Consider the following 15,526-nt stretch of genomic DNA (forward strand, 5'->3'; position numbering starts at 1 on the left):
TTTTTTAAAACCCGTTGTTCTTTACAATACTAATTTGAAGAATGAATGTGCATACTGTACATTTAAAAATATGTTAAATACAGGGAGGCACAAATAAACATCGCTTTTCATTCACATCAACTGTCTATCGCTCAAAATATTCATGACAGAAAAAATCATGACAGGAATATTACTCATGGCACAGATATACATCATATTATAATATTAAAAGCTATTCATTGACAATTGACTGCTCACAGCTTGAAGGAACTCATGACCAAGTTGAAATATAAAATCACAAACAAGAAACAACAATGTTGTTTTTCCCTTTTCTTTGTTACCAGTAATCTTCCCCGTTTCTGAGGTGTCCATAAGGGATTTGTTCAGTGTGTAGCACAAATACATGTGTTTGGCGTGTTAGGCTGCATGTCTCCTGCGGTGTAATTTATATTGATAAAGAAGCTCCTGGTGACTTTTCTTCTGCCGGCTCTCCTTCCTGAGCCCACCAGGTCTTGGAAGATCTCCCCTTGAAGAGGACCTGGTGCTTCCTGTAAAAAAATTACAATGACAACAGCAGTTTTAAAACAGCAAGTCTATACCCAAACCAGCTTGCAAACAGAAAAAAATGACATAAACTGTCTGTTTGATTTTCCATCATACAATTTATACAGTTGTCCATGAGCGTTTAAAACAATTTTGAAGAAAACCTACTGACAGAAAGAACTATTGCATTATTGTTGCTTTTAAAAAGGAAGTGATGACAAAATGACTTGATCAAAGAAAGCTAAACGTACTTGTTTCACAGTGAGGTCCCTCAAAGCCTTGGCACTGACAACGGAAGCTGCCTCCAGACAGGATGCAGGTCTGACCATTCATGCAAGGGTTGGGCTTGCAAAGGTCTACTGGCTTTTTCACCTCTACAGAAATATAAGACAGTAAAGTACTATGATTTTCACAATTTCATAATTTTATGTGTACATTTAATGCTTGAATGTTTGGGCGGAAGGATATATATCACACAACATTAAATTTGAAAACTTATCTTTGTATGGATGTTTTTGTAATACGGGCATTCATCAATTTTTTTTTTCAAGGCAAAATTACGAGTACGAGTTCAGTGATCAGAAACTGAGCACAAAATGATCTAAAAAGTGCAAAGTAATGACCAAACAAAAATCTGCAAGAAAATAGATACAGTGCAAAAAATTGCCTGTGAAAAATTACAGTGTATCTTTTATCATTTCTAATGACATATTTTAAGATCAAATTATTGAGTTCTGAAGCCTGCATCCAGAATCCTATAAACAATTTTCCATGCCTGGGAAGATATTGTGGTATAAACAGAAAAGGTCTCTCCATATCATGATTGATTGGTATCAAAATCACATGATTTTGATTCCAGTCTTGTGCCTCTGTTCCTCTGCAGAGCAGATCTGAACAAGTTAAAAAAGGATCAACAGCGCCTTCCAGTGTTCTCACCTGAACATAACATCTGGACCAGCACATCCTCAAAGTAGTTGAGGTCCTCGTAGGAAGAAACCGCAATCATGTGGTCCTCTGAGCCAGCAATCCGAAGCAGCCTCTCATTCTGTACGTCACCGATACCAACCACAAACAGTGACACACCATTGTCTCTTAACTTCTGAGCTGGAACGACAGCATCATCTCCACCCGAACCGTCTGTCAACACCACCAGAGCCTTGTTGACTCCTGGCCGGGCACCTTTAGCTACTGTAAGAACATTCGAGTAGATGTGTAGCAGAGCTGCACCCGTTGAAGCCACTCCACCCATGTATTTGGCATCATCTACCGCTTTAAGGACAGCAGAACCTGACTCGTGCGTGTCCAGGTTGAAGACAGTGGTGACTCGGCGACTGTAGGTTACAAGGGCCAACTGTGCCAAGTCGCGATTGATGTCCAATTGGACAGTCAGGCTGCCCACAAAGTCCCTCAAAGTGGCAAAGTTCTCACGGCCAACACCCCCGGAGGCATCGAGAGCAAACACCAGATCTACTGCTTGGCCCAAGCAACCTGAGAAAACAAACAAAAAAAAATGTTCTGTTAACAAACAAATATTTGTTTTAAATCAATTCAATTGTAATACAGTAGGAACAGGGAGACCGATGATCAAATTTGCCTTTTTAATGCTATCCATCCTATTTTGTGACACTTGTCATGATGTAATTTCTCTGTTTCTCGGTGCCTGGACATCACACAAAAGTTGCTGTTCACGTTTCATCATGTCTGTATCCGAGCAGTAAATGGAATGATTCAATAAACACTAATGATTCATCGCATCAGAATTTTACATTACATTAAACATTAAGTCATATAATTAGAGCCCTATGTCGAGAAGCAAGTTCCACATATCCAGCATCCTTTTGAGAGAAGCCATGGTACTAAACCAGTTTGGAGGATCACAAAGCACAATGCCCTGATCCAGAGAAACAGGGTATCAAGAGTCCAATTACTGTCATGAGAACCATGAGCAGGACACTTATCAAGTAAGAATATGGCATCATCCTGTGAGAATATTATGAAAATAAATCCATAATACAGACAGGAAGAACATGGAAACTGTAGAGAAATACTGAACAGTTCGATAAAAAAAATGGATATTGCCTTTGCTAATCATTAAGGCATGACGGGCATAACTTGGGTCTAACATTCTGTTGCATTAAATACACTGGTATTTAATGGTATTTTTATGTGCATAAATAGTCATTTTTTCTGGTGTTTTTGTCGAATATAAAACCAGAACTATTCCGCAACTGCTCTATATGTGGGTTCCAGTGGTTCAGTCAAATAAGATCTAATAGGATCCTGGATGTGTTTAACTTCCTCAATTATTATAGGTCTGAAGAAATTCTTAACTCATCGAGTTGAGATCCAAGTAAGCATGCAGTAACTATTCATAGAGAAACAAGTCTAATAAGAACTTCCCTAAGCATATCTGCGCTAAATATATAGTAAAAGACTTGAGTATTACCTTGAGTGTCTACACTGCAGATCTTGGCCTTCAGTTCAGCGATTTTGGCATTAATTCTATCAGGAGATGCATATGTGAGAGTCCGCTGGGGATTTCCAGTGATGTCGTTTAATTGTCCCTTTAGCGAGTCTGGCCCCACACCTATGAGGAAAATCTCTCTGTCTCGTGCATACTTAGATGCCTCAACTACTTCATCTACAGACAGAGAGGCGGTGAGGAGAACCACCACGCGAGGCAGATCATCACTGACATCAGCGTTCACCAGCGCAGACACAAAGCCATGCCGTGTGACATAGCGTAGAGCCTGTCCTGTCCTGGTCTCACCGCCGATTGGCTGAAGTGCATCCACAGCCTTCAGCAACCCCCTGAGATCCCCTGTGAACTTCCCCATCTCAGCCTCAACCACAGTCTCTCCTCCAAACACTGCCAGGCCGATTTTACTGGGAGTATTGTACCCAATTACAGTCTGCAGGAAGCGCTTTAGGAAGGACTTGAGGCGGAGGAAGCCTTCGAGGGTAAGTGTGGTAGAGCCCTCCAGCAGAAAAAGCAAATCCACTGAACAGTCAAGAGATAATGCAGGAGCTAAGGAGGCATAAAATGAATCAAATTATGATATAAGATAGCATGCAGCCACAGACACTGATATTTTAGGAAATGTGAAAATGATGCACAAACCGCAGTGAGGGTCTCCTCCATAGCCAGGCGGACACGCACACATGTAGCCTTCTGCACCTTGTGATATGCATGTTCCACCATTCAGACAGGGCTGGGAGTCACAGGGATCTTAACAAAACAGAACATTATGTGAAAGACTGGGTCTCTGTATCTTAGGTCCCCACCAGATATGCAGATACACAAAAGAAGAATAAGGAGCAAGTTACCAGGACAGATGGTGCGATGGCAAACAGTCTGGTATCTCCTAAAAGCCTTGCTGTACCTAAACCAGACACATTCAAACAAACTGTAAATTTACCCAGGAAAAAACCTTAACACAGTCAAAAATGTCATATGAGATTGGTCATATATCCTATATATGAGGACTACGGTTTTCTCCTAAAATTATACTAATTAAAAATGTGATCCTATTAATTCTATGGAATTAATCTTAACATCCCTAGTATCTGGGAAGCAAGTTTTCCACTACTGATAATAGATGTTGTAGTGAACCAGGAGGAATCATGTATCCAACAGTTACTATGTGCTTCATGAAGTAAGGAAATATGGAGTGATTAGGAGCATGTATAGTTAACCAAAATTCTGTACACAATACCTCTAATTTATAGTGCCAATAACACATCTAAATTAATAGCTCTTTGAAAGTGCAATTTGAAGGGGAATGTTTTCTTTGAAATTTTAATTTATGGCAGAACTATTGTGCTGCATCACAGCAAATTGCAAACAAATTGCCAAATAAATGTCTTTGAGTTTTGAGGAAAGTGATGACCTTTCATTAATTTTTATTAAAGTTAATCACTACCATCAAAATTATGATAACTACAATAAAATGTTTCACTTGAAAACTCTTACCTTGACTTTAATATACTGTTTTATTCATAGATATTAAACTCTTGTTCATTTGCCCTTCTATTTAAAAAAAAAAAAAAAGGTTGGGTCAACAAAACTTGCTTTTTCAATCACTATCCTCTGTAATTATAGGGTGTTGGATGTTCTCTAGTAATACCAAGCATTTTGATATCAATCTCACTGGGCTTCTACATTTACTTACTTGTAATATGGACAGAGAGAGGTGTACGGGAAATGCCCCTTGGAGCCTTTCCAACACATGAAATTCCCCTGGAGCTCCTTCACTGTCTCCAGTGTCTTTCTCACACAGGGAAATGACTCTATCTGACATCCTAAGGGATCAGGACAAGGACAGGTGTCAGATAGAAGGGAAGAAAATCAGAAATGCAAAGGAGTTCTTAAGTGAATGATAGTAATCTTATCAAACTGGATAATTGCGGACAATAACCTGATATGATACTTGGAAAATGCATCTCTGAAATGAAAATGTTCTGCGATTGCATTGTTGTTGTAATTTATTCTACCTGAAGGAGTAGCATCACAAACAGAAAAGGAAGAAAGAGATGTGTATAAGCCGTTGACAGCATCATTGAAATGCTCAGCAAAGAAAACGTGGCTCTCCATTGGTTCACTGGCAACAGCATGTAGCTCCTCCCATCTAGAGAAAGAACACCAAAACAAAAATACAAAATTGCTTTGCACACAACTGTTTTAATGTCTTATCATCAGCTATTACCTTCATTTTCTAACCACAGAACATACCTGGGATAACGCAGACCCACGGCGAACAAGACAACACCTGTCTCTTTGAGCTCTGCCGCTGCCGGCAACACATTACCCTGAGACCTCCCATCAGATAAAAGGATGGTGATCCGGGCCACAGTGGAGGAGTTGCGTCCGCCTGTGAAACCCTTCCTCAGAACGTATTTAAAAGCAAGGCCAGTCTGAGTGCTGCCACCCCTGTGAGAATTTAGAGGCGAGGGGAGAACACAGGCTTAAAGAATGAAACAAAAAAGGTCACTTTACAGCATATTTACAGGAAATCAATGCCAAAGAAAATCTTAGTCTACTTAATTTATTTGCATGTTATCATGTTCAGGATTGGTCCCGGAAGGACAAATCTCTAGAAAGAGTTCTCTGACAGACTCAATAGAGACTCAATATTAAACAACATTTCATCCGAAAAACAAAAAGTCTACTCTATCCATCAATGAGTTTTTTTCTGGTATAAGACATTTCCTGTACAAGTTTCCAAAGATATCCTTTTTTGGCAGTTTAATCACAGAGAAAAGCATGCTTCAGCCACCACTGTAATTTGATAAAAAGTAGGCGTCTGTGCCGGTAACATCTCCACAATGCAGTGACTCACACTGAAATGAGAAAATATGGTTGATTACAGGGTAAACTTTCCTTTGGGAGAGCAAAGGCTTTCCTCAGTTCAAAAATTCAGCACAGGAAAAAACAACTCTGTCTAATCTTATAGGAGTTGCAGACTGTCTAAAGATGAATCTGATTTACCTCCTACTTTTCCTTCTGAAAGGTGAATGCTCAGAGAAAGAATCAACATTAAATTACATATTTGAGGTCTATCTAACAGATAAAGAGACATTTAGGGGCATTATTCCTATGGGGATGAAGTGTTTTTTAGTTTTGGGGTTTTAAAGTATAAGTTTCATTATACCATAATTCATCCAACTACACCAGGGGTGGGCAAACTACGGCCCGCGGGCCACATTCGGCCCATTGGCCTTTTGAATCCGGCCGGCCAAAGATCAATACAGAATTCATACTTGATGCGAATGATTGAATGATTGGATCAATGAATGTGGGAGCTCAAACAGGAGATTATTTCATTTTTGGAGCTACTTGAGAATTTTCCTGTCCTGAATGTCACAGATTGGCTTTGTGATTTATCCTTTACTGTGGACGAACTGACACACATGCATGAGCTGCACATGAAGCTAAAAGGGAAAAACTGGTTTGTGCATGAAATGCAAGCATACGTCAGAGCCTTCAAAACCAAGCTGGTTTTATTCTCAAGGCAAACATCAAAGTCTGATATGTACTGTCAATGAATTCTTTTTTTTAATTTTTTTTTTTATATGTATAGTATCTTGTGCTGATCCGGCCTGTCTGTCAAATTTTAAAAGTCAATGCAGCCCCTGAGCCAAAAAGTTTGCCCACCCCTGAACTACACTTGGCTAAAAGACATAATGTTAAATCTTCCCAAGACAGGGCTCTAATTTTTGAATTTAAAACAAAAGTTCAGTTGTGGTTTTGATATCTTGTATCTCTCATTTTGATCTTTTTACAGAGACAAATACCATACTAGCTTGTTCCTGTTAAGCCTAAAGGCATGTTTAATGATAATATCTCTCTTGCTGAGATTTTTATCAGGGAAAGTGCATTTTAGTTTTTCAGCAAATAAATTTGAAGCATGTATATCTATGTCTCACATGAATGTATGTGTGTATGTATAGGAGCATGTGTCTGTGTGTGTGTGTGTGTGCGAGTGTAAATAGATTCTGGTTTTATTATTCAACTTATGCATAGTATGCATTTCTATGGTTATGTTACAGTTATCTCATTGCTTTTTCTTGTCTCAGAGTCTTCTCCACTTTTAACTATTCTATCTAAACCTCTTTGACCTACCCTTTGTACACTTCAAACAACATCAACAATGAAACTTAAGGTTACATGATGCTTAAAATAATCAATGGAGTAGCTCCTCTCTATGCATTTTTTTTTTTTCACCACAATAAATCTCTGAAAGAGAGTTCAAAGGTCACCTTGATAGAATAAGTTGTTAAAGTCCTGATTAAGAGAGTAAATCTCACTTAATCAGGCAATTGAAGGCCATTGTTGGTGTGATTTGAAGTAATAACACCAGAACTGAATTTGTAAAATATATCTTTCAAATTGAACATGGATTCAAAATCCATAGAAAACCTACATCTACCTAAAATCATCGAAAAACAAACTCCTACAACATCTAAGTGGGGATATGAGGACATACACACCTGTAAGAGATCTTTTTCATGTGTTTTTTCAGCTCCTGTTTTGTTGCGTACGAGTCCAGGGCAAACTCCAGCCGAGGACTGGAGCCAAACTGGATAAGGCCAACTCGCACCTTGACAGGGTTCGGGTTAACATGAATACAGTTGTCGATGATCGAATGAGGAAGGGAGAAACAGAGAGAAAAAGAGCTGCGAATGACCAGACCTTGTCCAGTCCGATGTCGAGTGCTTGAGTGAGTTTGACAGCATAGTGTTTGGACCTCTCAAAGCTGCCCTTCCCCACGCTGTGTGAACCATCCATGAGGAAGAGAATATCCATGGCTGCTGAGCATTGCATTACTTCCATGCAAATCCAAATCCATGCAAAGAGTGAAATGTGTATACATTTGAAAAAAAAGCCCAGTACATTCAAGGTCTACACTAATTTATTGTTTGTTAAGAATTCAGATTATTCTCCCATTATTAAGGCAAGCACACTATTGCTATTTGTATAGTAGTAAACCTCACTACAGTGAAAATGACAAAATGTATTGCAGCATTCAGAGAGGGTTAGTCACTCTAATTGATAAGTTATTGTTTAGGTATAAATGATAATGTATTCTTGATATGCATATTTGGATTTTGTCTTGAGACTTTGAACAGTTATTTGATGGTTGCGAGGCCCAGACAGTTTAAACTAAAGTCTTATAGACCATTAGAATGCAGCCACTAAGACTGAGAATGCTGGAACATTTAGCCGACGTGTTTTATCTGCATCATTACAACACTATCTGCCTTACAATCTAGCAGTATTCCTACCACAAGGTTCTCAAATTTGTAGGAAAAGGTAGAAAGTGAGCATGAATCATAAAACATTTACGTGGATAAAATCAACCATAATTTCTGAAAGTGGAGTGTTAAACATGGATTCGTTTTTATGAAATATGTGTCCTGCAAAATAAAGTTTTGATAGAGGTAAGATACATTTTATAGAGGCTATTAATAAATTCTGCCCAGTGAGTCAATCAAGAGAGGTGATCCTCCATAATGCTGATGATCATTTCCATGATCCTGACTTCCTGCCTGTATACAGGCAACACAAACGTGTGTTTGGGATCTTCCCTGGCAGTGTCTAAACATAATGACCGCCTTTACCTTACTTCCTGTCATTGTTATATTGTATGAACAAATATCTTTTTCTGATGAGCAAGGGTTAAGTACAAGACTCACGTTCCACTGCTGAGTTGATCTTCAAGATGTTTGCATGGCTGGTTTGGATTTCCTGCACTGAGATGCCCTGCCGAACTAAGAGGGAAAAATGAGAGAAAATGCAGTTATTTTTTCATACATTGTAGTATATTTCATACATGGAGTATAATGCAGTTCTTTATGTTGATAGTGGTGGTGATACTTGGAGCAATGTTTAAAATTAGACATCCTAAATAAATTGTGTAATCTTGCCTTGACCAGTCTAAAATCCCCCAGCTATCAAATGTTCTTTTAATTGATGAGAAAAGAGCAGGGCCATTTGAGAAGCTGGAGGCTGATGATGTTGTTTTAATTAGAGAAGGAAAAAAGTGCCTGCAGGCTCATTTTGTTCTGAGAAATTCTTTAAGCTTGTTATAATCAGCACACACAAGGACATAAGACTAGTTTGTGGGGCTTTAATTCAAAACTATTACTATAAACTCAAAGAAGAAGGATGTATAGTCCCTAAAGCCAAAGTGATTGCGTGGCTCCGATTTGCCCCCGCTGTAATGGATAATTGACTATTCAACGCTAATGTGAGTGGACAAGTGAAGAGGGACATTCTTTGCTTCTATTCACTGAAAAGTTGTTGTTCTATTCAGACACATGTAAAGACCAGGGAAGTGGGACGGCCATGTGAATTCACATTCACAATCCACTTGGACATACTTAGTTGTCCTTGATAACCCCAATGCTGTCAGGCCCATTTTCCCTGTTAGTTTTTTATAAGGAAGAAACTGTCCATTTGTTTCTGCCTCCTTTGCTCCTAAGATACTGTCCACCACCGATTTCATCCTAGAGCACCTGTCAGTTAGTTGCGAAAACTAACGCAACTAACACACGCTGTGTGTGTGTGTGTGTGCTCGAAGGGAACACTTGGAGTTACATTGTGTTGTTTAAGCGTTTCCTTGATTTTTTTTTGCACACTGTATACACACACACACACACACACACACACACACACACACACACACACAGAGAGAGCGAGAGAGAGAGAGAAATTAGCAAAGCCAGCAATTATAGTTCATCCCTTGTTTCTACTATAATGACAATTTAAGACCCTTTACGAACAGCCAAATTGTAAAGGGTTCAAAGGGACCAAATTATAATTTGTCATCACAGCCAATCATACGTGTACTTGAGTAACTTTAAATTACTCTTATGCACATTATAAGACTTGGACACTCATCACATCCATAAAATATAACAGTGGGGTGCAGTGTTTGCACACTGCAACCAAGTAATATCAAGAGTTTAGCAGTCTTAATCACTTTGTAAATACTAATTACAAAATCATGTAACTTATTTATGCATAGTAAAGTACGGCTTCCTGCTCCATTTATCACATCTGGTAACAAGACAACAATCAAATAACCTTCAAAGAATGGTGAACTTATGAGTGGCGTTAATGTTAAACAGCCATCGTACATGTTACTTCAATATCAGTTGAATAACATTATAAAAAGAACAAAAATCAATGTGCGAGTCATAGTCTAGATAACAAATCCAGACACAATGCTTAAAAAAGAAAAAGGAAACAAATAAGACCGCATAGTACGGATGTGCTCACTCTGTGAGGTGAGTCTTTTGACTCACATCAAAGTGGAAGCGAAAGGCGGTTCATTTCTCGACAAAGATGATCCACTCACTGGATGAACAGATGTCTTGTGAGTTGCTTTAACATTGCTTCGAGCATCGTCAAGTGATCTAGTTATCAATCATTGTGACCATTGATATAACTGACCATACATAGCAATGTTACTAACAAAAATGAAAGTATCGCATTTGGCATCTCATTATGGGGACATTTGTTTTCTAAATATGTGGACAGTTTGGAAAGCTTTGTTACAAAAATATTTCAAAATCAATAATATTTCTTGGTATACGTTGAATTAAAAAATGTGCATTTAAGGTGTGCTGTCTTTATCGATATTTTATCTAGTCGCAGAGGTCTTAATGGTTTCTTGCTCTCATCCTCATTTTTGTTTTCTAAACATTTTGTATATTTGAGATGATGTGTTTGTTTGTTGATTTATGTTGTGGAAACTTATTTTTATTGTATCTCATCTTGGCTAGGTCGCTTGAAAAAGAGATTGTTAATCTCAATGAGCCTTTTCCTGGTTAGAGAAAGGTTATATGAAAAAAAAGAAGAAAAGTTTCAGGATGATTACTTCTAACATCAATTTAAAATGGAGGAGGCAAAAATGACAAACCGACAGGAATGAGCACTAAATCACTAATCAGCAATGAAAGAGCCACCTGGAACCCAGATGCTCTGGCTCCTACCGTCTCACCATCCATAACCTATCATCCGCCCCTAATACCAATGTTATTCAGAGTCCAAAGTCTTTCAAAAAGTGAAAGCTTGAGGTCTTGTTGAGAAGCTTTGCCCAATTGCTCTGAACAAAAATGTCTACCTGTTAAAAAAGGTGCCTGCAGGAAAGGGAACAGTGTATCTTTAATGACTCTGAATGCCAGAAAATCCAGAGCAAGATAATGAGCAAGAATCCTCAAGCCAAGGAGTCGATATTAATCAGCACTAATCCTATTGCACTCTGGGAGATATGAGGTATTTCCTTGAAATCAAGTGTAAGAGGAAGGGTCAAATTCTATCTATCTGTGTAATTTAATTTGTCAAGAAGGATTACATATCACTGCATGTTATCTGTTGTGTCAGCACTGTGGAGAAAGGGGGGCATTTTGTGGAGATGACACAGTCTGGTTTTCTCAAGTTCAAAGTTTTAAAACGGTCAGTAGTAAATACTTCAGATGGTGCTTATGCTGTCATTTTAGAAAACAACTCAAAGATTGTATCGCTCCAAAACTCACACCTATTCCCTCAGGCAAATACCGATACTTTCAGGTCCGAGAGAACAACTGACAATACGCTATAAAAGTAATGCAAATTGTGCCTGGCCTAGAAACAGGTAGTATTTTAGGCAGTCAGGAAACCACTTTGAAGGGAAGATAATGGGGATTCTTCGGTTCTTGTGATTTGACAGCTTTAAGCTGTAAAACATCTTGTAAAGAAGGTTGACCTAAGAAGCAACAGCATCACATGTTTCACCAGTCACTACACGGAGAAACTGTTTGCTGGAAACAGCAGTATGGACATTAGCCTCTGATCCGGTTATACTCATATATACTGAACAAGCACACACTTATCACAAACACTGCTATGCTAAGCCAAGGTAAGCTAACTGACTGCTTGTTGTAGCATCACATTTCATGCCAAATGTTTGTTTCTTGTTTTTTATATCCTGGGGCAATCATTTATTTCTCAATACATGGTGATAATTTAAACAATAAATAACCTCTGTATATATTTAGAAAATTTGGACTGGCGACCCTGAGTTTAATAAGCAGCATGAATGGAAAGAAAAAGCACCCTGTTAGCCAAGTGGAAGGTTGCTAAGGAGCTAGACAGCAAATGCAGGATTTCAACATCTATATTTGCAAAACATAAATCTTAATAAAACCCTTTAACCCTCTGATCAATATCCAAATTGCAAGGTGGTACTGTTGTGGGAAAAAAATATCAGGGTCCAGGCCATGTGGTATCCTGATGAGCGGTGCATTGAAAAAAGACAGCTGATGAGTTTTGCTGGACACATTCAATCAAGCATATGTAACACAGCTTGTCGAAAGTGCTAGAAATTGATTCCAGAAAACTGTTGCCCTGGGTCTTCATCGGCCTGATATACACTTATCTTTTAAAGAAATAAAGAAAAAGTGTATTTATATGTAAATATTCATAAATATTGGGTTTTTTTTTCAGAACCTCTTCCATTCAGCATTCTTTATAAAACAAAATAAGAATTATAGTCCTTTGGGTCGATGGGAAGCATGCCTAAACTCTAATTATCCCTGATCTAAATACCGGAGATGTACAACCGACATGCATCAAATGAACCTGAATGCAAACAATAATAAAAATCAATCAACTAACCTTGAAAAAGCAGCAGCATTGAGAGAAATGGGAAATAGATGGCATGAGGCTTCATGCTGGAATACCTGGAATGACAAACACAAGACACACACTTTGTGAGCCGAGGAAACAAGATATACTGAGTTGATGACAGAAAGTGTATTTTGTGCAGTGTGTGTGTGTCTGTCATGAACTGTAGATTAAGCATTTGTAAAACAGATTCTCTTTTGTGGAGATATATAAAAAGTACATGTGTGGTGGGCATCTATGAGTGACTGCAGGCAACCTTAAAAAAACAAGTAGGTCAAGTGGTTAAGCCTCCCTCATTGCACCCAAAACTATATGTTCACAGGGAAGGCCTTGAACCTTTAAAAACCTAAACAAAGAGGCACTTGATGACAGATAGTAATCATGGAGAACAACCAATCTGTTGCAGCGTGTCATTAATTATCTAAATGTTTAAGTCCCATATGGCACAATCTTGAATTGGAATGTTGATGAATTGGCTGATATTTGATCAGCTTTTAAATTTTAGCACAGAAAATCTGACTTCAAACCGATGTCCAGTTGGATAGTCTGATACTGGAAGTGTCTTTGCTGTAACCTGTGATACGGATCAGAGATGCTGACATTCAGAGATGAATTAACATCACCCAGGGCAATGGAAGCTGTATGTGTGCAATCGTTTATATGTTTGGAGAACAGGCCATCTTATTCTGACTTTGAATGAGTCTATGCCCGCAAGGTGCGCACATGCACACACATACATGCACATATGCACACACACACACACACACACACACACACACACACACACACACACACACACACACACACACACACACACACCTGTCTCAAAGTTGCCCGGTTTCCTCCCAGTGCAAAAATATGTATTTGGATAATTGGGAACCCTAAACTGCCAAACTGACTGAATGACAGTGAATGTTTTTATGTCTTTACATGTAGCCCCGTGATCGACTCATGCCCATTCCAGGGTGAACCTAAGTGTAGGATAAGCGGTATATATAATGACAGAATGGTTTCAAATTTACTGCGAAAACAGTAAGTCATTTGGAAGTGCCACTCAGCAATTTGGATCTAATCTACTTTCTTCTTTATGTTTAGTTTTTTACAAAACTCTATCAAACACAGAGTCAAATAAAGGCCTCACTCAAAATAATGGTCATCAAAACCAGTATTAAGCTGTTAGGATCAGATTCTGCCACATAAAAATGTGCCAGAATCTGGTCATAATCAAAAGTGTTATGGGTGAAAGCAGGTCAAAGAGGAGGTCAGAGGTTGTGACCTCTGTTGGGTAACAGTAGTGGAGGTTTACCCTGGAAGACAAGCACATCTGAGCATGTACGGTCACTCCGGTGCAAGGCAGGAACCCGGAATTCAAAACATGCAATTAAGAGTCTCAGCCCACACAGGTGTTTGTCTCACTTGGTCTTTCAATAGGAAGTGAGAATATATGCGAAGTCAGAATACACTTGGTTAAGTTAGAGTGGGAGGTTGATGGTTCAAATCCCAGTCCCTACTGTGTGCATGCCAAACTGTGTTTGGGAGAAAAAAGTGAACCCCAAGTTGCTGCTAATGTCCTGGTCAGCGCCTTTCATGGCAGCTCTGCGTGTGCGTGAGAATGGGTGAATGCAATCTACTAAAAGTCGCTTTGAAACATGAAGGTGTGAAAGATTAATATAAATTGAGACCAAAGGACACGAAAAACGGTATTGTCTGTTCACCCGCGCACGAAAAGGAATGGCATTCAACCGGTAAACTTTCAACTGAAACCAGAGAAATTTGTCAACTATACGAAATATTAGATAGTTTTCTTATTGTTCGCATATTGAAGACAGAGTATGGACGTTCATGACACGAACACACACACAGGTATCAAAAATATTTACTTACCAGAGGTGATAATCCTATGAAATAACTTCAGTCTTGCAGGAAGCGTCCTCCCTGGACTCCCCCTCACCTGACTCCGGGCGGATTGACCGACAGAGCCCCAGGAGAGGAGCCGCGATCCCGCCTCCTCGCCGTGACCACCTCCGATGTACCTGCAACAGATCTGCGTCCCAGCCTCCTCCCATCAAGACCACAAACACGAAGCGGCTCCGATATTCAAGGACTTTTAATCAAGCAAAGTTAATGTTTTCTCAACGGATTCCCCGTGTGAGAATGCAGCGGTGACACATCAGTAGTGTCGCATCAGATTTAATTACAGCTCAACCCATAATTATTTTTTTTTACATAAAAACTGATTTCTGTAAAGGCGATTTCCATTTAGATCAATATTCGATAATACAATACAAAATCTGACACAATACGCAATACAAAAATCTGTTCAGATAAAATCAGCTCCCCCAGCAAGATTTAGTTTGATTGAAAGCAGATTTAATCTTGAACTTCTTTCAAAAAAAACAAATAAGTCACCAAATGAAAAAAAAAAAATACAGGTAAATGCAAAAATCCCTTCCCCTTAAGTTGCATATTAATTTGGATGGCAGCCGAGCCACCAGTGGATGTTTGTTCCATCCATCCATCTTCTGCCGCTTATCCTGCACTCAGGGTCGCTGGGGATGCTGGAGCCCATCCCAGCTGTCATCAGACGAGAGGCGGGGTACACCCTGCCTGTCAATAGCAAGGCCATATATATGGAAAAACAACCCTTCACTCACTCGTTCTCAAACTCCACACAGAAGGTCACCTTGCCGGAATCAAACCAGGGTCCTTGGTGCTATGAGGCCGAAGCGCTAAACACTGTGCCACCAGCATGTTACTTCTTACAGGGATAAAAGTGCCATATTAAAAGACTAATTAGAAATAAAAGGGCTGTAGAGATTGTCTCTTTTTGGG

At 39.1% G+C, this 15,526-nt stretch overlaps 1 protein-coding gene across 1 annotated transcript; it reads right to left on the bottom strand.

Moving 5' to 3' along the window:
- Positions 1 to 133: 133 nt before the first annotated feature.
- vwa2 (von Willebrand factor A domain containing 2) lies at positions 134 to 14,655 on the bottom strand. The gene is made up of 14 exons (XM_086139757.1): positions 14,579 to 14,655; positions 12,686 to 12,750; positions 8,719 to 8,793; positions 7,715 to 7,848; positions 7,513 to 7,622; positions 5,255 to 5,452; positions 5,017 to 5,150; positions 4,695 to 4,824; positions 3,850 to 3,905; positions 3,644 to 3,751; positions 2,969 to 3,550; positions 1,459 to 2,010; positions 774 to 896; positions 134 to 527 (listed from the first exon to the last, which is right to left on the bottom strand). The coding sequence occupies exons 2-14, from the start codon at positions 12,738 to 12,740 to the stop codon at positions 397 to 399; spliced, it is 2,388 nt and encodes a 795-aa protein (XP_085995883.1). The 5' UTR covers positions 12,741 to 12,750; positions 14,579 to 14,655; the 3' UTR covers positions 134 to 396.
- Positions 14,656 to 15,526: the final 871 nt, after the last annotated feature.

This window comes from Fistularia commersonii, chromosome 32, assembly GCF_037954325.1.
Source record: "Fistularia commersonii isolate RoL2024-O1a breed Wild chromosome 32, RoL_Fcom_v1.0, whole genome shotgun sequence".
NCBI classification, from domain to species: domain Eukaryota; kingdom Metazoa; phylum Chordata; class Actinopteri; order Syngnathiformes; family Fistulariidae; genus Fistularia; species Fistularia commersonii.

What these genes read in the sequence shown, in the direction of transcription:
- vwa2 (XM_086139757.1), bottom strand. Translation starts at nt 12,740, where the DNA reads ATGAAGCCTCATGCCATCTATTTCCCATTTCTCTCAATGCTGCTGCTT. An exon ending in AATGCTGCTGCTTTTTCAAG is followed by an intron (nt 8,794 to 12,685) that starts GTTAGTTGATTG and finishes TTTCCCTCTTAG; the next exon opens with TTCGGCAGGGCATCTCAGTG. An exon ending in TTGTGATGCTACTCCTTCAG is followed by an intron (nt 4,825 to 5,016) that starts GTAGAATAAATT and finishes CTGATCCCTTAG; the next exon opens with GATGTCAGATAGAGTCATTT.